This window comes from Hippopotamus amphibius, chromosome 4, assembly GCF_030028045.1.
Source record: "Hippopotamus amphibius kiboko isolate mHipAmp2 chromosome 4, mHipAmp2.hap2, whole genome shotgun sequence".
NCBI lineage: Eukaryota > Metazoa > Chordata > Mammalia > Artiodactyla > Hippopotamidae > Hippopotamus > Hippopotamus amphibius.
This window is the reverse complement of record NC_080189.1, coordinates 69675212-69699324: the sequence shown is the minus strand read 5'-3', so window position 1 is coordinate 69699324 and position 24113 is coordinate 69675212. Positions and strand designations below refer to the sequence as shown.

The 24113-nt window shown below is 36.4% G+C and overlaps 1 protein-coding gene across 3 annotated transcripts in view; it reads left to right on the top strand.

Moving 5' to 3' along the window:
• Nucleotides 1-24113, top strand: part of CRPPA (CDP-L-ribitol pyrophosphorylase A) — a 318526-nt gene that overhangs the window by 149685 nt on the left and 144728 nt on the right. For all 3 annotated transcript variants that reach the window (XM_057733918.1, XM_057733917.1, XM_057733916.1), the window contains one exon: nucleotides 3179-3276. In XM_057733918.1, coding sequence (XP_057589901.1) covers nucleotides 3179-3276 — 98 coding nt within the window. The remainder of the gene's footprint in view (nucleotides 1-3178; nucleotides 3277-24113) is intronic.

Sequence of the window (24113 nt, the reverse complement as noted above, 5' to 3'; positions counted from 1 at the left end):
GGTTTGCAAGGCGGAAATAGAGACTCAGATGTAGAGAACAAACATATGGACACCAAGTGGGGAAAGCGGGGAGGGTTGGGAGGGAATGAATTGGGAGATTGGGATACCAAATTATACGCTCTAAATATATGCAGTTTATTGTAAAAAAAAAAAAATTTTTAAAGTTTGGTGATTAAAAAAATGCATGAAATTAAAGCTTTACATAACAACAACAAAAAAACATGTCAATAAATAGAGGAATATATCATGTTTATAATTGAAAGACTCGCTATTTTAAAGATGTCATTTTGTCTAAAAGGCAGGTGAGGGAATTCCCTGGTGGTCCAGTACTTGGGACTCTGCACTTCCAGTACAGGGAGCCTGAGTTTGATCCCTGGTTGGGGAACTAAGATCCCTCAAGCTGCATATGCGGCCAAAAAATAAAAAAATAAAAAAAAAACAGGTGATTTTGTGCAAATTTTTTGTAAAGTATATATGGTAATGCAAAGATTCCCAAACAAAAGACTGTTTAGAACAGCTGACACATGGCATAAAATTAATGCCAAATAGATTTTGAGTTACTTCATTTTATTTATACAGTTGATCTTTGGACACCACGGGTGTTAGAGGCACTGACCCTCCACAAAATTGAAAGTCCACATATAATTTATAGTTGGCACTCACTATCTGTAGGTTTAACTAACTGTGAATCATATAGCACTGTATTATTTCCTATTGAAAAAAATCTGTGTGTAAGTGGACCCTTCACAGTTCAAACCTATGTTCAAGGGCTATTTCATTTTTGGAGGGGAATAATGTCAGTTTTAATTTATTGTTGATTTACATTTGTTAGAGCTTGGAATTCTATGACAGATATATGATGAAACAAGGAAGGGAAAAATGCATATGTTGTATTTTGTTTTAAAAAGTATTGTTTATTATTTTATAAATTAGCCAGAATTATTGTGGTGCCATCACATTAACTATATATGTAGTAAGTTACTTTGTATTTACCCTTAAATTTTTTATTATAATGTTTTTTGTTTGTGTGACAGAAGCATTTGGAAATGTAACTGATTTTTTTGCCAGGGTATTACAAAGTCCAAATTTCTCCAAATATTTACAAGAATACAATACATGTGTTTGAATTAACTTGGTTTTCAAAAGCTACTGCTTGTATGAAAGTTACATCTAAAGCTTTGAGGACACTCTAGTATTCAAGACAGCATGGTACCTTCATGTTCTGGCTTCACTGAGTATACTACTTCGTAGTTCACTGTTAAATCATTCCATGATTTTTTGAGTACTTATCTTGTCTCTTGTCACAATAAGTTCATGCTTGTACTCTTTCTGTTCCAAAACATTAAATTTAAAAAAACTCTTGCTTCTCTTAATCACTTTCAAAACCCCTTGCCTCTACTAAGCAAAGCTTACCCACCTTTCAAGAGTGAGCACCTAGTTCATTTTAGCATAAAGATTTATTTAATCTTGTCAACCAAATTATCTTTCTAATCACAGTGATGTTCTGTAGCATGTACTATCAGGACCATTCATTTGTGTTTTTAATTGTATTTAATTTTATTAGGCTTATATACCTTAAAATTATAGACATTTTCAAGTTGTTAGGAACCTTACTGATGGGTGAACAGTCCTAACAGGTGAAATGATTTTGGTAGTATAATTATAGCAGATCTGTGTCCAGAATAGAAGTATCCTCTCAATCCATTTGAATTACTATGCTTGTATTAGTTTTCTTGAATTCGTAGGGTATAAAAGAGTGAAGACCATTTCACACTGTTTTACAGAAATTATTATAAGGTAGGAAGCGTGATAGAAAAGGCACAAGCTTTGGGAAGACCTGTATTTTAGTAACTGTGAGTAAAAACAGGAATTATAATACTTAGCTAATAGTACTTATTTATTTTGAGGCATTAAATGGGATGACTATGAACTTCTCGTTAGGACCTCTCATATGAAAATGCTCAATGTTCAATTCATGCCAGATGTCTTTTTCTTTTCATTTTAGTGCCGTAGAATAGCTGTTTGTTCGTAAGCTTAATTTCTTTGGATTTGAATTCTTTTCCTTCTACTCATAACCCTGTGATCTTGGGCAAGTTGCTTTGTTTCTCCGAAGTCAAGTTTCTTGAATCTGTTACATAGATTCCCAATAATATTGTTTGTAGGGTCAGCATGAGAATTGGTGTGAATATAGGGTATGGCTCTTGGAACATATACTATTCTTGATAAGTGGGAGATAGGTAGTAATAGGAATACCATTAGCTGATGATGTTAGTATTTTAAATGTTTGGTCCTCCCCAGCTTTGTTTGGAAGAATCATTAACTATTGCTAGAACAGTGTTTACAGAGAGCCTGTTATGTGGAGTTGCCAGTGTAAGAAGCAGCTGGATCAAAAGTTAAACTAACTTTGGTTTGGGTCTCCTATTTAACACTAGGCTTTAAAAAAAATCCATGACATAATACCATGAAATGTGTTCTCAGTTGGCAGCAGTATAGCCATTTCTTAGTATTTTAGATCTGTTTACTGTAAAGGAGGAATGCACATATATGGGGAGAGTGCATCCAGGGTTTACAAAGGTGAATATCACTATGTCATACAGCTTATGATTTTAAATTATATCATCTCAAGCCTTCCAAATCTGAAGAAAATATTTTTGGCTACTTTCACTTGCTGTGGTAATAGTTAAACAGATAGAAATTTGATTGAATTGACTGGAATGGCAAGGAAAATGTTGTGCGTAGCCAGGGCACCAGGTGGCACAGTGAGCTGTATGCAGGAGCATCTTGTGGCCTAAAGAGAGGATTGGCCTGGGAGATGGGATTCAGTCAGATTCTGGGAGATTCCTTGTAAATGTGGAAGGATTGAATTCTTGAGCCAAGTCAAGCTGTCACCTCCAGTTACTCTCTTTAAATGTATCTGAAGGTCTCATTTCTTTTGCTTACATGATGTCCTGGTTACCCACCCACAAAATGATAAATACATAAATTTACTGGCTTGGATGGTCAGTGAGTCTAGGACATCTCTGTGTAGTCCAAGTCACTCCACTTGGCCCAAAGCCCACACCTCCCTATTCTTGTTCAGTAGTTATGAACAAGTATGGTAAGTATGGATTTCAGCATAATAGGGCTTTGTTCCATATTCTGTTTGAAGCTTAAATTTTTTTTTTGTTTTTTATCTCAGAAAGAATTTCACAACAAATTTGTGTAGTTATGGACACAAAAGAAGATGAAGCACATGTAGGTCATCGTCTTGAAGAAATGTTAAAAAATGAATTAAATGTAAGTATTCAAAGATCCAGTTTGATATAATGCCACAGGTTTTTTATCGTACAAAGATGCCTTCCTTGAGAAGGCATAAAAATTCTTTCAAGCTAATTTTCTTATTTTGCCATAATGAAATCCTTTGTTTTGTCAACACTTTTGACTTGAAATAAAAGCCGATCCCCCTCTCCACTCCTCTTCTGGATTTCCTCCCCACCTTCATCCTCTGAGTTCTATTTCTCCTTTAAAATTCAGCGTCAGTGTGACTTCTTTAGAAATTCCCCGTGGTGCACACGAGTCCCTGCGTGAGGTTGACACTTGTCTTGAGAGCCACAGTACCCAGCATGTGCTAGATACTCACTAAAGTTTGCTGAATACATAAAGAAAAGAAAGATTAAGAAGAGAGAAAAAGAGAAACAGATATGCAGAAGATAGGATAATTATGATATTGAAGAGGGGAATGTATGTTTCTTGCCCCTACCTCCCTTTTTTGAACTGATCAATGTCCAAGTTAACCTCATATTTAGTATTAGGGTTAAGGAAGTGCAAGAAATAGTCGTGAGTGTGAGGAGGTGTATAGGAATTATTTACTGCTTTTACCCTTAAGAACATCCATTATTTTTATGACAATTTTATGTTTTGAAATGCTTTGCTTGTCAAACTGATTTTATTAAGTTTTCATCAGTTTCCTTGTTTTCATTAAAATGTGTAACTGCCTGGGTTTATGATCAACATGTGATGATTTTTTAACAGCATACATAATTCTAGTTGAAAGCAAAAGGAATAAGTTTATTTTAGTAAGCCAGTTTTATCATGATAACACAGTCAGTAAAGAGAATAGGCTCTGATATCAGATTCCCAGTGCTCACATGTCTGTTTTATTGCCTAATTTCCTTATCTTAAATTGAAAATGTTAATAACATCTGCATTGTAAAGTTGTTGGGACAGTTGAACTTTAAAAATGTATTTTAATGTGCTTAGAAAAGCATCTGCCATACCATAAGTTTTCAGTGAATATGAACTATAATAGAGTGAACAATGATGAATTGGGATGAAGTTGTGACAATATTAAATAGTAAATACTATTAGTTCCCAAATTTCAGTCCTGTGTTAAATTCATGAGCTGTTAAATACATAGATTCCTGGAACGTGTAAACATTTAGTGAGTCATCTGGGGTAAGTTCTCAAATCTCAGTTTTTAACAAGCTTCCCATGGGGTTTTGATGGCAATCGGTGCTAAATTCTACCAGTAGTATTTGGGGCAACAGTGTAAAGCTGAAAAGAAATGGCAGCTATCTCAGCTGCCTCTTGGGTGTAAAGCTTCTACTACAGTCTTCTTTTCCATGTTGCTTTTATCCATAGACTTTTTGGGTATCCCTCCTCTGTTGTTGGAAATTTTAACACCTTGTTTCTTGCTTTCTGTCTCGAATCCACGTATTAAGAATCTGTTCCTAAATTGTGTGCCCTAATTTCACAGCTGCACCCTGCAGGATATTTCAGTGTAGATAACTTCCCATTGTCTGACCACCTGAGGCAACATTTTGCCTGAAAAATAGTCTTCTACTCTTGGATAATTTCATTCATGCTTTATCCATTCAGTGCAAAGCCAGCAAGACAGGACTCCGAAAGAGTGTTACTGGAACTTTGGTTTAGAGCAGGGGTCCCCAGCTTCTGGGATCTAATGCCTGATGATCTGAAGTGGAGCTGATGTAATAATAATAGAAATAAAGTGCACAATAAATGTAATGTGCTTGAATCATCCCGAAACCATCCCACCCCCACCCCAATCCTTGGAAAAATTGTCTTTCATGAAAACAGTTCCTGGTGCCAGAAAGGTTGGGGACTGCTGGTTTAGAGAGCTGGGACCTACATTCTTGTTGAGCACCCAACTCTTGGATCCTGTGTGACTCATTCCTTGATCTTCCCAGTGTTAGAGTCTACAAGGAGTCCTTTTTGTTAAAATTATTATGATAGTCTCTTTTTGTTGCTACTTTTCCTGTATATGTTTGGTAATTATTGACCTAAAACAAATAGACTGCCAGATATTTCTTCAGCAAAGTTAGGTATCATCGGGGTAAACAGAGAATTGAAATTTGGGGTCTGCAACCGTGAGAAGCCGCATGCAAGTCCCCCCATAGCAAGGGAAGAACACCTTTATAGAAGGGACAAGGAAGTTGGGAGGGATAGAGTAAATAGACAGCCCATGGTTTTCCATTCGCTGAGTCCTCACCAGGAAAGAAGAGTGTTTCTTCTTGTTGGGCTCTGCTGTGGTCACAGGGTGTGAGAGCTCCCCCTTCTGGTCTCCCAACTTTTAACAGAAATTTCTGTTTATTCACTGTTTGTTTTTAATTTTTATCAGAGTATAGTTGATTTACAATGTTGTTACTTTCTGTTACACAGCAAAGTGAATCAGTTATACATATATATATATATATCTACTCTTTTTTAGATTCTTTTCCCATATAGGTCATTACAGAGTAGTGAGTAGAGTTCCCTGTGCTATACAGTAGGTCCTTATTAGTTATCTGTTTTATATATAGTAGTGTGTATATGTCAATCCTAATATCCGAACTCATCCCTACCCCTCTACCTTTCCCCCCTTGGTAACCATAAGATTATTTCCTGCATCTGTAACTCTATTTCTGTTTTATAAATAAGTTGATTTGTACCACTTAAATTTTTTTTTAAATTTTTATTATTTTTAAAGTAATTTTTATTGGAGTATAGTTGATGTACAGTGTTGTGTTAGTTTCTGCTGTACAGCAAAGTGAATCAGTTTTACATATATCCACTCTTTTTTTAGATTTTTCTCCCTATAGGTCATTACAGAGTATTGAGTAGACTTCCATGTGCTATACAGTAGGTCCTTATTAGTTATCTATTTTATATATAGTGGTATGTATATGTCAATCTCAATCTCCTAATTTATCCCCCCCCCCCACCTCCTCCTTGGTAACTACTGTCTACATCTGTGACTCTATTTCTGTTTTGTAAATAAGTTCATTTATACCATTTTTTAGATTCCACACATAAGTGATATCATATGATATTTATCTTTATCTGATTTACTTCACTATGACAATCTCTAGGTCCATCCTCATCTCTGCAAATGACACAGTTTTGTTCCTTTTTGTGGCTGAGTAATATTCCATTGTATGTATGTACCACATCTTCTTTATCCATTCCTCTGTTGATGGGCAATTAGGTTGCTTTCATGTCCTGGCTATTGTATATAGTGCTGCAGTGAACATTGGAGTCCATGTATCTTTTCAAATCGTTATTTAAATAATGATATGGTGTACAGTTTAGGGATACACACACACAGTTTAGGGATACAGAGTGTGTAACTGGCACTGTGTGATTTTTTTTTTTTCAGCACCCTAGCTACTCAGGTTCTATCCTTCTCATTTCCAGTGTCCATTGTTTTCAGTGCACTTCATCTACCTGCTTGTTCGGCCCAGTCTGAATATTGCCGTCATCTTAACTGCGCTGAAAAATAAATACCAAGGCTATTTCTTAACTTCTAACCACAGTATTTTATCTTTCCTTATCTCTTACTAAGTTACTCTCACTGTACATATTTAAAGTTTATAGGAAACTCTAAGCCTGCTGTCTTCTCTCTTTCAGCTATACCTTTTGTTTCACACTTTTCTATACTTAGATACCACGGTCCATCACTTCACTGGATCATGGGTCTTTTACCAGTATCTTTAATTCCCTTGTCCTTCTATTAAGCCCCTTAGTAAATCCTCATTCATGTTATCAGTCTAACTTTTCACTTCTCTGAGCCTATATTCAGTTTTAATACTGCTGGAGAAAAGTATACAACAGTACAGGCTATTGTCGTTTAAAAATACTGGTCTTCATTCTCCCATGGGCACTGAATCTTGTAAAAAAGCAAGCATACCATGATTCCATAGTCAGCTCCCCATTCTCCTCAGTGGATATTTTAAACCTCTTCCTCTCTCCTTAAATGTCTAACCCAGGTTTCTTAACCTCAGCACTGTTGGCATTTTGGACTAGATACTGTGAAGGGCTGTCCCGTACCTTGTACACAGTTTAGCAGTGTCCCTGTCTTCTACCCACTGGAAGATAGTATTATACCCCCTCGGTGTAGCAAACAAAATGTCTCCGGACATTGCTAAATGTTCCCGGAAGGAGGACAAAATCACCCTCCAGTTGAGAACCACTGGCCTAATCCTGCCACTTTTACCGCCACTCTTAGATATGGTCTTGTTTCTAACTTCAGAGTATAATTGTATACTCCAGTATGGGGACATTCCTATCTTTCAAGCACCAAACCTTCAAAGAATCTTGCATCTGTAGCCATTTGGTCATTGACTATTTCCCCTCCTGGGGTCAGATTCCTCTCCCCAACTTCCCCCTCCCCCATTAAGAGATACATGTTCCTTCCATTAAAACAAAAACAAAGAAACAGTTCTAAACCCAAGGTTACCCTGTAGCCAGACTTCTTTAATTTATTTTCCTATTCCTCAGTCCATTGCATTTTCTGAGTTCTACCCCAACCTTCCATAGGAACTGCTCTCAGTGAGGTCCTCAGTGACCTTCCAATGGGAAATCCACGAGACATTGATCCTTACCTTATTTCTTGTACCACTTGACTCTCTTGCCTGATACTTTTTTTCCTAGAAGGAATCTCATCCAGTGGATTCTGCAATATCTTGTCTGTCTTATTATCCTTTCCCATTTTGGGCTTCTTCTAAGTTTATTTTGCAGGAGTCAAGATTCTATTGATGAGTTTTAGATTTTTGTACATAGGGAAGTGGACTCCTTTTTTTAAAAAACAAAATGCTGATGGCTTTGTGTATCCTTCATTTGCTAGGGACACAAATGTTTTCTAGCCATGTGTTTAATTATTCACTTTCCTGCATTTCAGATCTGTATATTCAGTCAGAAGTCCCTTAAATGTCAATGATATTTCACATTCACAAATTCTTTTTTTCCAGCCACTCCTCCTCCATCTGCTAAGGTTTCATTTGCCTCATTCCCTAAACCTCGTATAAGGTTTGACTCATGGTCTGTCTCACTCCCAAAGCAAATCAAGTTCCAAAACATTTGAATTCTACGTCTCATTATCCTTCATATGTGTCTCATTACCCCTGCCACGGTCCTAGGCACACCGACTCTTGTCTGGACTATTGTAACAGTCTGTTACCTGACCTCCAGCCTTCAGTCTTGCCCCTCTCATATTTATTCTGTATGGGGCTGTTTGAATGATTGTTCTAAATTGTTTATCTTATCATGTTATTCCCCAGTCAAATCTGTTTCTTGGTTTTCCATTGCTTCTAAATTAATATAAAAATTCCTTGCTATGTCTCCTAGGATCTCTCACATGGCTAATACCACTAATAAAAATAAAAAAAACAGCAATAACAACAGCCAGCGATTTTCAGCACTTACTTTGTGCTAGGTGCCATAGCAAATGCTCTTAACAACCTTTTGAAATAGGTACTATTAACATTATTTTCCAGGTGAAAGAACTGAGGCATAGAGGGGGTGTTTACATGGTTCTCATTAACATTGCTGTGAAGAGGCAAAACAGGGACATGGAGATGAACTTGGATTCACTGAACACCAGAATCTATCTTCTTAATCGGCACCTTGCCAAAGAGCCCTGCACTCTCTAACTGTATACTCTTCAGGCCAGCTCTAGTTTTTGCAGTGTATCAACTGTGATGGTACTTTCTCACCTCCAGGGCCTTCACCCACGATGTCATTTTCCCCAGGGAGCTTTTCTTACTTGTTTTTTTTATGCTGAGGTCTGGTTTATGTACCCTTCTATTGTGTTTTGTGGTGCAGTCTGCCCAAAGCATGGTGCAGTCTTGATAAAAAGGGGACATTTATTGAATGTTGAATAAATAAATGAATGGATGAATGATCATGACTTGTTATTACTGAGTTGAACATTGTATTATATATATATATATATATTTTTTTTTTTTTAAAGTTGACTTTTTAATTTATTTATTTATTTTTGGCACATGGGCTTAGTTGCTCTGCGGCATGTGGGACCTTCCTGGAGCTGGGATTGAACCCGTGACCTCTGCATTGGAAGGCAGATTCTCAACCACTGCGCCACCTAGGAAGCCCCTGTATTATATATTATAATATGTATTATATATTGTTCTATGCTTGTTGCATAACAAGTTACCCCCAAATTTAGTGACCTTAAGTAACAAACGGTCTCACAGTTTCTGTGGGTCAGGAATATAGGCATAGCTTAGCCAGGTTCCTTTGATGCAAGGTCTTTCATTTGATTACAGTCAAGCTGTCTGTCCTCTGTAGGCTGTCCTCTGCAGTCTAATCTGAAGACTTGATGTGGAAGTAGATTCAGCTCTCAAACTTAGGTGGTTGTTGGCAGGTCTCAATCCCTCGTAGGTCTCAATCCCTTGCCATGTGGGCTTCTCCACAGGGCTGCCTCACCACATGGCACTCGGATTGAAGGCACATTATTTTTGTAACCTAATCTTAGAAGTGGTATTCCATCATTTCTTACATATTCTGTTCATTTGAAGGAAGTCCGTGTGTCCAACCCACACTCAAGAGGAGGGAATTATACAAGGCTGTGAATACTGGGAAGTGTGATATCACGGGGAGTTGTGTTTTAGAGATTATCACAAACTGTTACTATCTCAAAATAAATCTTTAAGTTGTAAAAAGAAAATGCCCACTAACATGGCCATCCTAGTTTCCTGTGGCATATGAAGCAGTACTGTATATAGACCTAAGTCTTCACTGAACATCAGAAATTTGCTTTATGGTACCTAAAATTTCCTCACTGAGATCATCATCCATCCCAACTATAATTCTCTAGTTAAATGAGTAGAGGTACAATCTATTTTATGTGGACTCTAGTCCTTAGTACTTGAGTCTACCAGATATTCTGTACAAAAAACTCCAGAGTTGATCAGAAGACTGGAATAGTTTTGGAATCAACCACAGACAAGAGGAGCTCACTGGCCAAAACCAACAGCCTGAGGACATACTCTCACCAAGGAATGAATATAATCTCCTGAATTAAATGTCATTCTATCCAGTATAAACCAGCCTAGCACATTTTCAGATTCCAACCAAGAAAAGAATTAATGACTAATTTGTTTAGATTTTTATGTTGATCAGTCCATAGAAGAGCCCTAGGCAACCTGTTGTAGAATCTGATGAAACATACTGAGTATAAACTGAATTTTAGAAGAAATGAGCCTAATGAAGGTAGAACTTGTAAAAATGGAGCTTTGTGTGTCCTGTTAACTGACTCAGACAATCTTGGTTGACCTTTAGAGGAGATGTCATTCATTTCTGCTAAATCTGCCCTGGCCTCTAAATTTGCCTAAAAACTATTAAACCACACAAGAACTTATCAGGATGTTTTCTTTCATAAACAGTCACAAGACTGACAATTATGGAGTGCCTTCCATGTTCCAGAGAGAATATTGTGTACCTTAATCCTTTAAAATACACCTATGACCTTCCCTCTCATTTTACAAATAGAAATAGGGAAACCTTATGGCTTAATACTTTAAGATTATATTAACTAATTTAATGTAGGTGCTGCTTGATTCATTATGATTTCTACTACTGAATATGTTTCTAAGAAAAGGTGAAATAAAAGAATTTTAAGTTTGACAGAAGGCTATACCTAAGGTCAGAAAGAAGTCTCCTTGCGAAAGGAATTACCAGTGTTCTATAATTTTTCTCTCCCTTTATAAGGGCATATTTATCTTATGGCAGTTTTCAGCCCATAACTTACAGACAAACACAAATTGCTACATATTCTAATATTTTTACCTCCAGAGCTTTTGTCTCATTTTGAAAAGAACAGATAAAAAGGATGAAGTCACCACTATTGAAATACAGGCACCTGTAGGGCAGATCCGCGTAGGTGTGGAGCTGCTCAATGCACAATGGGAGGATTGTTTTATTGGCATGAAAAGAAAGAATGTTTCCTGATGAAACTAAAGGAAGAGATTGGGTGTGCTATTATAATTATCCATGCTAGATTTTGAGACATACCTTAGTGGTGAACTGAGTATCTAAACTCTAATGTAAGATACGCACCAAAGAGATGGAAGAGGTTGCTGAAAGGTAAAATAAGGAATTAACCGAGTAAAGAACACTTTTCCCACCCTCCATACACATGCACATTTCACTCAGACTTAAATTTCAAGACTTCATTATCAGTCTTGTTAGATTCCTTCTTTGATTTTTTAGGAGATTGAAGTATTTCATAGAACCTACCTACTTTGGAGATAGAGGTCTCCAGAAGATGCATCAGGGCAGTAGACAGTGATGGAAGAGACCTCTCTCCTTCTTCCAAGCTCTCCTTGAAGAAGAGTTTATGCATATACTGTGCTGAGAATAGTAAGGAATTTGTAAGTAGGAAGGTCGGTCTTTCTTTAGTTCCTTAATTCACGAATGTGTTTACCAAATATTAAATGCCTATCAAGATTTAGTCAATGGATTTAGGCAGTTGAACTATGCAAGTATAGTTCCCTGTCCTCAAGGAGCATACTGTGCAGTTGGGAATAAAACAGTAAACACACACAAAAAATATTTAATTACAAATTGTGGTAGCTATACTAAAGAAAAAGTGAACTGTCCTTATGTAAGAGAGCCCTGGACAGTGATTTAAATTGGGCGTAGAAGGCAGTAAGTGAGAATCTCTTGGCAGATGTGGCATTTATCGAAGGCTAAACTGGTAATCAGGAGTTAGCTATTTAAAGAGAAATACACAAGGAACAGTGTGTGAAAGGCCTTTGAAGAGCTTCGTTCAGGGGCACTGAAATAAGACTTCTGTGATTGGAGTGGAGGTGGACTGGTGGGAGGTGAGGATAGAGACAGACGCGGGTCTAAACTCAGCCTTGTAGGCTATGTTAAGCTTACTGTAACTACCACCACCTCCACTACTACTGTGACCACTACCACTACTTATATTTTGTCCTAAAACTAAAATGAAGTGGTAGAAGACTTCAACTGAAAATGCCATGATCCAATTTACATATATAAAAAGATTGTTGGCTGTTGCTTCTTAAAAGTAAAATTCTATAGAAAAAGGTAGTATTTAATGTTTTTATTCATCACAGTACCCCCAAAATCACAAGTGTCTTCAACCCAATTTTTGTTCCTGTAACAAAAGAAAAGAAGCTCCTGAAGAATGCTGATCTATAGTCTGAACAAACAGGGACCATGGGGCTTTTCGTGTGTTTTGCTTATCCACCCCTTCCTGTTTCCTGGAGCACATAATTTCATTACTGTTTTATGTAACCACAAATGACAAGCAGGATGTAACTGAAAATCATTTGTTTTCTTGGGTGAAAGGCATGCTTTGGTTTCACTGAGGCTGTGGTACCTAGGTTATTTTTCCTAATGCCCTCAAGGTTTTGTCCCATGTATGGATCTGTGCCTTTTTTTATTTATAGACCTAATGAAATGCAGTGTATGACATCTAGTCAAGCAAAGCATCCAAAACAGCAAGTGATGTTAGAAGAAAAGCCGAAATTAAAGAAATAGAACAGGGCTTCCTAGGTGGCGCAGTGGTTGAGAATCCGCCTGCCAATGCAGAGGACAAGGGTTCGATCCCTCCTCCAGGAAGATCCCACATGCCACGGAGCAACTAAGCCCGTGTGCCAAAAAAAAAAAAAAAGAAATCGAACAAATTCAGTCATCTCAGCATTGTAAGACCCATTCAAAATAGGGTATTTTATGCATATTTTGACATAACATATTTTTAGGTATTATGTTTAAAATACTGATTTTTCATTTTTCTAAAGCCGTATTTCACTGTAATAGTGAAACAACACTGCAAACACTGTTTCTTGGGACTCTGACTCTGAACAATGCCAACACAGTTAACTCAGAGTATGTGGTTTTGGTGTATGTATGAGACTACAGATATTAGCTGAAGACCATCCAATGAAATCCATTTAGTTTGTTTGGGATGTTGGCCAGATTTCCTGATCAGTTTTCCCGAGGTAAAAAGGTCCAAAATCACTGGACCACCTAGTTGCTTGGGATGGTATTAATTATGTTCATGCTCTATTTAATAAAATTAACAGTTTATAATTATAATTGGTTGTCAAGGTTTTACAATATGGTTATTAATGAGGGAGTAAAGATAATCCTCCCTAAATGCCTCTTTCTCTGCTTTTTCTTTGTATATGTAACATTTCTTCACCTTTTGTATCTGTGTATATTTTTGAAACATAGGGACACATTGAAATATTACTCTTCTTAAAGGAAACAGATGGTTAATTTGTAAAAATGATAATCCTTGTCCGTTTAGGAATGAGGTGGTTGCACACAAGTTCTAGTTACGTTATGCTAAGTTAAAAACAAATAAGCCAAAAGAATAGCCAACATCTAGCTTTGGGCATGTATTTGTAAAAATCAGGTCTTCTCTTGTAATTCAGGAAATTGATTTTAAACACATGGTAAATATGTTTAGAGGGAAAATTTTTATAAAAAGCTGAAAAAAATTGCTCTGTGACATTTAGATTATAGTTTCCGACCTTCAACAGTTGATTTTCATGAATATGTATACACTGATTTTCTTATGCTATTTAAATTGAGATAGAGTTTTAAAGCCTATTCACTGAAAGCATTTCAATTTTATTGACTTTTTTTTGGTTCTGAATAGAGGATAAGTAATGTTTTTACAATAACAATTCTATACTTATTAATGTTCCCCTAATAATTGAGTTTGGCGATGCACTTCAACTATCTGCATGCAGTATGACTGTACTTAGTAAAACCATAAAGTAGGTTATTCTATTGTTCTGGTGGCTTTAAGTAAATAACGGCTCCAAGGTTTTTGTTGTTTTAGGGAAACTGAACCAAACCTTTGAACTTGTTCAAACCCTTTGAACTTGTGGTCTTAATAAATTATCCATGGCATCTTGGTACCTGAGAACTTGTTTTCAAAGCCTTGTAAGTACTTGTCTGCTTAGGTTAAAAATCTCCCCTTTTGTTCCTCATACCTTCAGTGACTGTTCACTGCATGTGAGCCAAAGTCTGAACATTTTGACCCGTTATTTCAGACTTTTCCCGGTTGGTACTGAACCTTTCACTCACAATGTCAGCTCTCTGTGGTCCAACATATTGTCTTGCTCATGCTTTGAAATTTTGTGGTTTTCTCTCACTCTCTGTCACTCAGTGTTCTGCTTGATTGCCTGTCATCCTTGTCAGTTTTATGTTTAATAGTTGATTTAATATTATACTTTCCATGAAGTCGCTCCCATTTTTCTGTTTCTTGGACTTTCTAAACTACTTACCAACAGTGGTGTCATTCTGCATATCCTACTTTGTATTATTCTTTTGCCTGTCTTTTTCACCATCTCTTTTATTGCTGATCCCTTGCACAGTACTGTATATATGCGGGAGCCAGATAAGTAGTTGTGGTTAATGGTGATAGAATGATGAAGAAGCAAGCTTCTGGAATACCTCTCCACCTGGACATCAGCTAAATGTATTTCTGGAGATGAAGAGCTAGCCACTGGGCTTCCATCAATCATGTGAACAGTTGAGAAGAGTTTAGGACACCAAGTACACCCAAGAAGTTATAATTCATTTCCTAACCAGAAGAAAACTGTATTTACAAACAGGGGGAAAAAGAAGAGCAAATAGCAGATATTGATGAGATGAACTAGAGTTAGCAACGGTGATAAAGTTGGTGGCCAGAAGCCTTCTGTCAGGAAAGGGGGAGCGAGAGAGAGTGATGGAGACCTGAGCTCTGCTGAGGGGGAATTGCAGTGGTGTGAAGAAACAGGTCCGTAAGCAACATTTTAAGGTTTATTCTTCAGGATCTGTAATAAGATTGTATATCAGGATATGAATCTACCTTTCTGTATCATCTAGAAACATACTGCTTTAAAAATATCCTGAAGTAGATAATTGTTCACACACTTCTGAAATACGTTACATGATCATGTTTTTGTTATTTTTTTTCCAAATGTAATTTATCCTTAATATTTAAAAAACTTTTTGGGCCTATGGGCTAAACAATGTATATTTAATAGGTTACTATTGTGTAACTCATAATGGAAAGTTGTATGAGACAGAAATCTCATTTTATACATACAGTAACTATATTTTTCACTCAAGAGGAAAAGACAATAAAAATAGTCACTATGTAGGGTGTGAACAATTATATTGGCAGTATTTGAAGTGTACAAGTATTAGGGTGATATTAAATATTCCTTAAAAGTTGGGAATTTCCTGGCGGTCCAGTAGTTAGGACTCCAAGCTCTCACTGCCGAGGGCCCAGGTTTGATCCCTGGTTGGGGAATTAAAATTCCATAAGCCACACTGCGTGGTGAATCTGTTACACATATACATATATCCACTCTTTTTAAAAGTTCTTTTCCCATATAGGCCATTACAGAGTATTGAGTAGAGTTCCCTGTGCTATACAGTAGGTCCTTATTAGTTACCTATTATATATATAGCAGCATGTATATGTCAATCCCAATCTCCCAATTTATCCATCCCTCCTTCCCTCCCGTGGTAACCATAAGTTTGTTTTCTACATCTGTAACTTGATTTCTGTTTTGTAAATAAATTCATTTTATCATTTTTTTAGATTACACATATAAGCGGTATCATATAGACCTCATCTAGACATTTTGAACACACTTATCATATTTGTGGTATGTTATTTTAAAATTATTTAGAACATTTGATAAAATGCAATTTCAGTATTTCCCTTGTTAAAAAATGACTCTACTAAAGCCTTCAGGTTGTTAGAATATTAGTGTCAGCTACTGATTTCTGAATAAATGCTGAAGACCGAAAACCACAACTCTTCACCTAACCCAGGATTTTGCAGTTGCTATGTTAACATTTTGGGACAGATAATTCTTTGTTCTGGAGGCTGGCCTGTGTGTGCATTATAGACTATTTAATAGCATCCCTGTCCTCTACCAACTTGGCACTGGTGGTACTTCCCCATCCCACTTCTGACAACTGAAAATTTCTCCTGACAAGGCTGAGTCTCCTCTTAGGACCAAGTTTCCCACAGTTAAGAACTGTTAACGTAAACTTTTGTTTCATGCACACCCACATTTTTACCGTGGTTGGGGATAAAGCTCTGTGTGTATGTGTATACACACACAGATATACATATATATTTGTATATGTGTATATATATAATTGTAATTTCTAGTGAATGCATAGCTAAATGTAATAGACTGATCTTTAGACTAAATCATTTATAAAAGTGATTGGAAACAGTATTTGGTGTGGATTTTAATTAGTAATTTCAAATTAATGACATTTTGATTAGAACATAACTTGTACATACTTTATTAATACATATTTGTATGGAAACTAGGCTCTAATAATACTTCTATATGTATCTGGGCAGTGTCTGTATTACTTAGAAAAGTTAAAATTTTGTAAGTGTAAATTAGATTATGCTGTAAATTTAGGAAGAATTTGAGGGAAAATACAGTTAAAGTAATGGGTTTTTTCATTTTAGTCACTTAGTTTGCCATACTAACATATTTGATAAAAGATACAGGTAACTTACTTTAGATGATACAGAAAGGCAATACCTTCAGGAGAGTCAAGGTTAAGGTTCCTCCTGATTGTTAGTTGAAGGCACATTCCTCAGTAAATATATCCGCTGAAAATTGAGAGAAGCGTTTTAGGTTATCTAACTGCTTGCTGCTTCAAAGTGTGATCTATGCACTAGTTATAGCAACATTACCTGGTAGCTTGTTAGAAGTGCAGATTCTTAAACCCCACTCCACATCTATTGGAATCAAAATCTGTATTTTTAACAAGATTCCAAGGGATTCTTATGCATGTTGAAATTAGAGAAACACAAGTCTAAAATTTATTTCATCTTCCCTGTGTGATCTCCAAGAGGACAGAAACTGTGTAGTCTGTTGCTTTGGTCTCAGTGTGCAATCAGTGTCTGGCTCAGAGCCCTCAATAAATATTTACTGGTTGAATGAATGAAACGCTAACCTATCCTAATGGATAGGAGCGTATCCTACTCTTTGTGACTTTTTTTAAAATTTTTAATTGAGACAGGATTTTTTACATCAGCTTGCCAATTCTCAGCTTGCAAATGTCTTATGCGTTACTAAGAAACGTAAAGTGGTCATATTACCATACATGCCTTTTTAACATATCATCCTTTGTCATTTACAAAATGGGTAATATTGACAAAATATGCCTGCCAAACATGATTTATGTGAGTTAATGCCAGTTACTCCTTATTTGCTACAGAATTGCCCATTAGTTATATACAGCATAATATTCTGTAGTAAAATTCAGTGGAAAGACAAGCTTGAGCAGATTTGGTGGCTTTGCCTTTGCCTAGACACTTTCTAGTTTTGAATGTATAATCTGTATCATAAAATGGGAGCCTTGAATTCTTTGTGATAGTGCTCAGGTTTGTTACGTTTAGGACCTGTATTTTCCATTCCACAATCCTTGTGGTTTCGCATCAGAAAAACAAATAGCCTTTAAAGGGAATTTTAACACTGAGACAGAGGGACCTGCAAAGGAGGATTTTCATTAAGGTTGTATCGTCGCAGTAGTTACTTCTGGTACCATCACCTGCTTGGTGTATGTTGAATGCAGTGGTTCAGAAGCCCTTGACTCTTCCAGGATCAAATCTGAGGACCTGAATTAGAGGACCTACCTTTAGATACTTTCTTCCCTGTCCAGGACCGAGAAAAATGATCTGAGTTAGGAGATTGTCTATGGTGGCAATTAAGATTTTAGTGCTCATATGACTTCCTCCAGATGTGGTGTTTCTCCTGAGTTACCCTTGGAACCTGTAGTGTCACTGCCCATTGAGTAACGTCTTGTGACTTCCATGATGTAGTATAGTTATTTGGAGTAAATTGACACCCTGTGTACTTGAGAGGTTAACTGTCTTGAGAGTCCCACAGACCTTTAGTCTGGGTACTACCCGTCACTAGCAGTATGGTCTCAGACAGCTTCTTTAAACTTCTGTGCTTACATTCCTTATCCGTAACATGAGGATAATGATAATATATGCAGAGGTATGTTATGTGGTTTCACTAAGATAATTGTTTAAAGTATTTAGCACAGATTCTGATGAATAGTAAAACTTCAATAAATGTAAGATGCAAAATGTAAAGGGATAATGGAGATGTGGTGATGTGTCAAAGTGTTATTTAAAAGTGGGAGTGAAGTGAGAAATGAGCAGAATAATAGCAAACGTTTAATGTACAATATATGGAAATATGGTCATTAGTGTTTTACATAATTTCAAGCAAACGAAGATGACATGACAGGTTTCACACTAGAATAGGGACTTTCTAGAGCAGTGATTATAGGGGAACGTCTATGGACTCTGGAACAGAGGCAGTGTTCACTGCATTATAAGACTCTAATCTTTGTTCAGTGTGGCTTTTTTAAGCTACATAATTAAGGGAGAACCAGCCCTTTCCCTGGTGTGATAAGGGCCTGGGATCTAACACCATTGTAGCGTGGCAGAACCTTGGTTCTAGTGCTACTCAGCCTGCCTGGCATTTAGGATTGAAATACTATCAAGACTTTGGTATATCTGGAAGGTTAGGGTATGAGTCTTGTGTGGCAGCTTGGGAAGTAGAAGGCCACTATATGACCCATCAGCTCAGTGTTCATAGTTGGAGGTCCATAACTGACATAGCATGGCAGAATGGTAACCTGATTTATTTACCACCTCAGAACTCTACCAACATTCCTTATCTTAAAGCTACATTTTTTTTTCTCTGAAGCTTTCCAGGAGACCAGCCAATAGGGAAGAAGTCCTGAGAAAGTTAAACCTTAACTCTCATGTATTAATTTAACTAATCTATCAATTTCGAAGTATTCCTTTTACTGATGAGTAAACTGAGCCATGGAGCTTAAGTAATTTGCCCGAAGTCATACAGCAAATTTGTTGCAGAGCTAGATTCAAACACACAGGTATCTTGGCTCCAGGTGCCTTGTTCTTAAAGAGCTTTAGAGCTGATTCTAAAGAATAATAGAGTAAATGCTCAATGCTAGATGGACAAAACCTCCACAGGAGTTTAAAAATAACCATTAAGTAAATGTTAGTTGCCAACTCAGAATTTGGAAATAGTGAGTACTTCTTAAAGGAGTGTCCCAGGTGAAGATCACTGAAAAGGAGGCTGGAGAGGCTCTGGGCTATTATCCTCTGAATAAAGGTCCAGGCACAGTGCCCACAGGCCAGAGGCAACTCCATTGATAAAGACAGTGACTGATGAACTGATGGCCAAGACCCAGCCTTCTTTTGGCAGCAGTCATAGCTGCGTGAGATTCTCTGGATTTGCAGTGTAGAAGTACTTTCTACCCCTGCTTTATTGAGGTATAATTGACCAATAAAGTTTGTGTATATTGAATGTATACACCTTGATGTTCTGATATACACTTTGAAATGATCACCACAATCAAACTAATAGATCCATCACCTCACATAATTATCATTTTCTTTTTTTGGGGTGTGGTAAGAACACTTAAGATTTACCCTCCTAAGTAAATTTCAGTTTTACAATATACTATTGTTAATTATAGCCACCATGCTATACATTAAACCCCCAAAAGGTATTCATCTTGAATAACTGAAACTTTTTACCCTTGAACCAACATCTCCCCATTTGCCTACCCTCCGGCAACCACAAGACTTAATTGTTAATGTATTGTCTACAAAGTGAAAAGTGCATCTTTCTCTGATCCCATTGTATATGCCCACATTAGTGCCCTTGTTTGAATGGGAGGGAGGTGAGAAGTTGATGGATTCAGATTAAGAAATGATCCAGCCAACATATTCTGTAAAACGAGGGTTGGCGTTCAGAAACACATTTTTGAACCTCTGACTCATGGGACTTGAAACCAAAGCCTTTCAGCCTTAGTTAAGCCTTAACTCCTCTTGAAATGGAAAATGTTTTTTGGCAACCCAGCTTCCTTCCTAATATCCCTACTTTAAATAGTATTTTGAATATGCAGATGTTTGCATTTAGTTAGTAGTAAATATTTTCTAAATTCTTTTTTTTTTTTTTTTTTTTATGACAGAAGGAAAGCATTTCATGGTGGAGGGGTTTTTTTTTGTTTTTTGTTTTGTTTTGTTTTTTTGGTATACTTTTAAAATTTTACTAAACACATTGGAAGGTGGTTTTAAATTTTGTTTAAATGTTCTTTGAACCAAAATATTTACAGAACAAGGAGTTCTAGCCAGCAGATTGTTCCATTTGCTGTGTTTGAGTGTGGAAACATTAGGAATGACAGCTTATGATGATGCCATAGAACTTTTTCATAAACAACCTAATAGCATTGTGTAAGGCGGTCTTTGTTTATAGAGGTGTCAAAGTCTTCTTTGCTATATTTAGGTAAAATATAAGTTTCTTTACTCAAGCATGGAGAATATTGTTTGTTTTCTGTTTGGGAGGAAAGCAGTATGACCAAATAAAAGAATTAAACTTCACTGGAAACAATTATTAAAAGAGTCTCAACTTCAAGATGAAAAAAAAGCAGTTTGGTTTTCGTATTTTTTTTAGAAGGGGTGAAAAAATGAAGGTTGGGAAAAGGCAGAAAATCCCTTAATTCTCAGTGGTATCTCAGCAGAGACAGGGAAAACTATCAGTGCCTACCATTTTAAAACCCTTCAGCTTGTAAAAAATAATGATTAGTTAGCTCTACAATTTATACTGAAAATTACAGAACACACAAATCCGATTTTAAAAATCTGGAAGAAACCTCAAGGGCTTTCCCTATCCCTCAAAATATTCTCACACCTTTTGGTTCTGTAGAATAACTTAGTAAAAATCAGAATTTAAGAAGGTTAAAAGTTCAAAAGACACCATTGCGAGAGGTTAATAGAATGACTGATAACAATGGAAGCAATTAGAGCAACACTGTTATAGAAATAATTAGTACATTAGACATAGAATATAGCAAAGTTCAGGTTATTATCATAGAGGGAAACTCGAGATAATCACAGTGTATTCCAAGTAAAAATTAAATGATAAATAAGAGAGTAGCTGTGAATAATAATAAAGGCACCCAACATATGGATCATGTTTATATGTCAAGTTGACAAATGAAGATGTTATTCTGAAAGTTAAAAAGAAATGTCCTTGAAATGACTGACCGGTTCTGTAAGATGTGAAGGACGTATTTTCAGGAAAAATGGAGGAATGGCAATTGGCAATTAAATATGGTCTGATTCTAATAAGATTTTGAACTTCCTCATAAAGAATTCTTCAGGTAGATACCTAGGAGCAAAAAACAAAAAGCTTATAGAAAGGCGGATACTCTGCCTGACCTCTTGCATCTCCACAATACTTATTACCCAAATAAATAAAGTGAAGCATTGTCTATAAACTTTGGAGGGAATGAAAAATGAAATCCAAGAATGTTACCACCAGCCAAGTTGTCATTTAGTTAGAAAGACAACAGGAAAAAAATTCATATGTAACTTCTATGACTACTTCCTGGTGGAACTACTTGATGTTGAAATCTACCCCCAAAAATGGTGAACAGAGAGTGAGTAAACGACACTTGAACTTTAAAAAGCATCAGGACAGTGCTTTGAAATAGTGTTTGAAGATAGAGACTGCAAATCTCTGAGGGAAAATGTGAACTGAACTTTTATTCCCGGATAAGCTATTCTTCCAAAATAGGAGGAAGAACTCAAGGAATATAAGAATGTTGACATTTTTATTAAAAAACAAACAAAAAACTACTTGCAGCTGAAGCTCATCAAATAGAGATGTGAATTAAAATGAATTTATAAATGGAGAGATTTTTGTTTAAAACAGTTGTCTTGAGAATAGGTATATTATGTCCAAATTGTGTGAATTATGGCTATAGAATAGCCTATGAATCTAATAAACCTTGTCAGGGTAAAAGTACCATTGACCAGAACTAGACTGTGGGTAGAAGAGTTACAATGTGCTATTTCTTTCTCTCTTGCAGAAGGAAATCGGTTAGTACTGACTTAGAAATGAAGTGTGTTGCCATTGAAAGTCCAGTTCTTAACCCTGTTCATGATATCTTTTTTTTTTAAACGTTTATTTTTTTAGATAGATTTTTAAAAATTGCATTAGGTCTTCATTGCTGCATGTGAACTTTCTCTAGTTGTGGTGAGCGGGGGCTACTCTTTCTTGTGGTGCGCAGGCTTCTCATTGCGGTGGCTTCCCTTGTTGTGGAGCACAGGCTCTAGGCTCATGGGCTTCAGTAGTTGTGGCACACGGGCTTAGTTGCTCTGTGGCATGTGGGACCTTCCTGGACCAGAGATTGAACCCGTGTCCCCTGCATTGCCAGGCGGATTCCTAACCAGTGCACCACCAGGGAAGTCCCTGTTCATGATATCTTAAAGTTTAGGAAAAGCTCCCTGGAGGTGAAGAATAATCTGAAGTTTAGCAGCACATTCAGTTTTATTATATTTTTGTTGTTGTTGCTTACATTAAATAATTTTTAAATGACATGCATGATTCCATTTTCATAAAATGTTATTAATGCTTTTGTTCCTTCATCCTTTTATCCTACCAGCTTACTGCATATATTATCAATAGAGGATTGTTGAAATTATACTTATCTGATGTTCAGGGTAATTATTTCTAGCTAATGTTATTTTTGGATGAGTTTTTCTTTTTTTTTTTACCTTTTTAAAAAAACTTCCACATAGTTGATTTTAAGAACATATAGTTTTTTTCTTGAAATAAGACTGTGATAAGTCTTTAAAACCTATTTGTCAAGCATTTGCTAGTAGTTAAAAACATGTTTCTGTCTTCAGAGATCCCATACCGTGTCCTCAAGAATTTTGTCAGTTTTAATACTTAAAAAGCGAAATCGGAATATCCGTCATGTTCTCATCCTAGACCTTATTTATGTACCTCCAAAAGAAAAATGTTTAAAGTCATTTTTTTGAGTTCAGAATTCTCTCACATTTGTTGAAGTTAAGATATGTGGTTGACTTATTTCATATCTGTCAAGTCAGAAAGTAGACAGGATCTGAGGATTATATCCAATTTGTATGCAAACACACGTGCCAGTGTTGTAAATATTGGCAAAAGACATGAAACTTCAGGGTCAGAGCAAAGAATTTGTTACAACAGTAATAGGAAGGAGAATAACAGTGCAGCACTGATTTTGTGAATTGCAGTTTACCCCGGGAAATGCAGTTAGGGCTGGGCATTGCTAGGCAGTAGAACTCATTAAAGAAGAATCTGGATATTGGAAGCGCTGCCCTTATACAGGGACTGCTGGCAAACCAGCCCATCCTGCTCTTACAAGAGACACATTGTCTTTATTACTCTAGAATGCCAAGTGAATCTGCTCTATGGAGACAGAGGTCTCTATCTTTACTTTCTAGAATGTAAGCAAATTTGCTCCAAGAAGGGAGATGCCTGTTTTTGCAAGTCTGCCTGCTATGTGAATATCCTTGAAAAGCCAATTTGGAGTATATTAGTTACTCATGCCTTTAAAAATGTTTGGATACATGAGAAACTCTTGAAAAATAATCTCCTTGTAATATCTGGAAGAAGAGACTCCTTGAACAAACTCAGTGTGCACACTGTTTCTTCTCTATTTCACTATTGAAACGTGGCTGATGGGCTGATGACTACGAAGAGTTTTTTTTGTTTGGTGGTTTTTTTTGGGGGGTCTTTTTTTAAAATAGTGTTCACTCTGAAATTTGTACTTAAGAACTTTAAACCAAAATAAAATTCTTGAAATTTATGAGCCAAGTAATTTCTATAGCATAGCTAAGACCTCAAAACCTTTACTTTCCTTTCTCAAATATTTTGTCAAAATTAGGTAGAGTTAAGCTGAATTCTACTTAAGAGGCAATGCTCTTAGAGGTACAGAGTTTCATA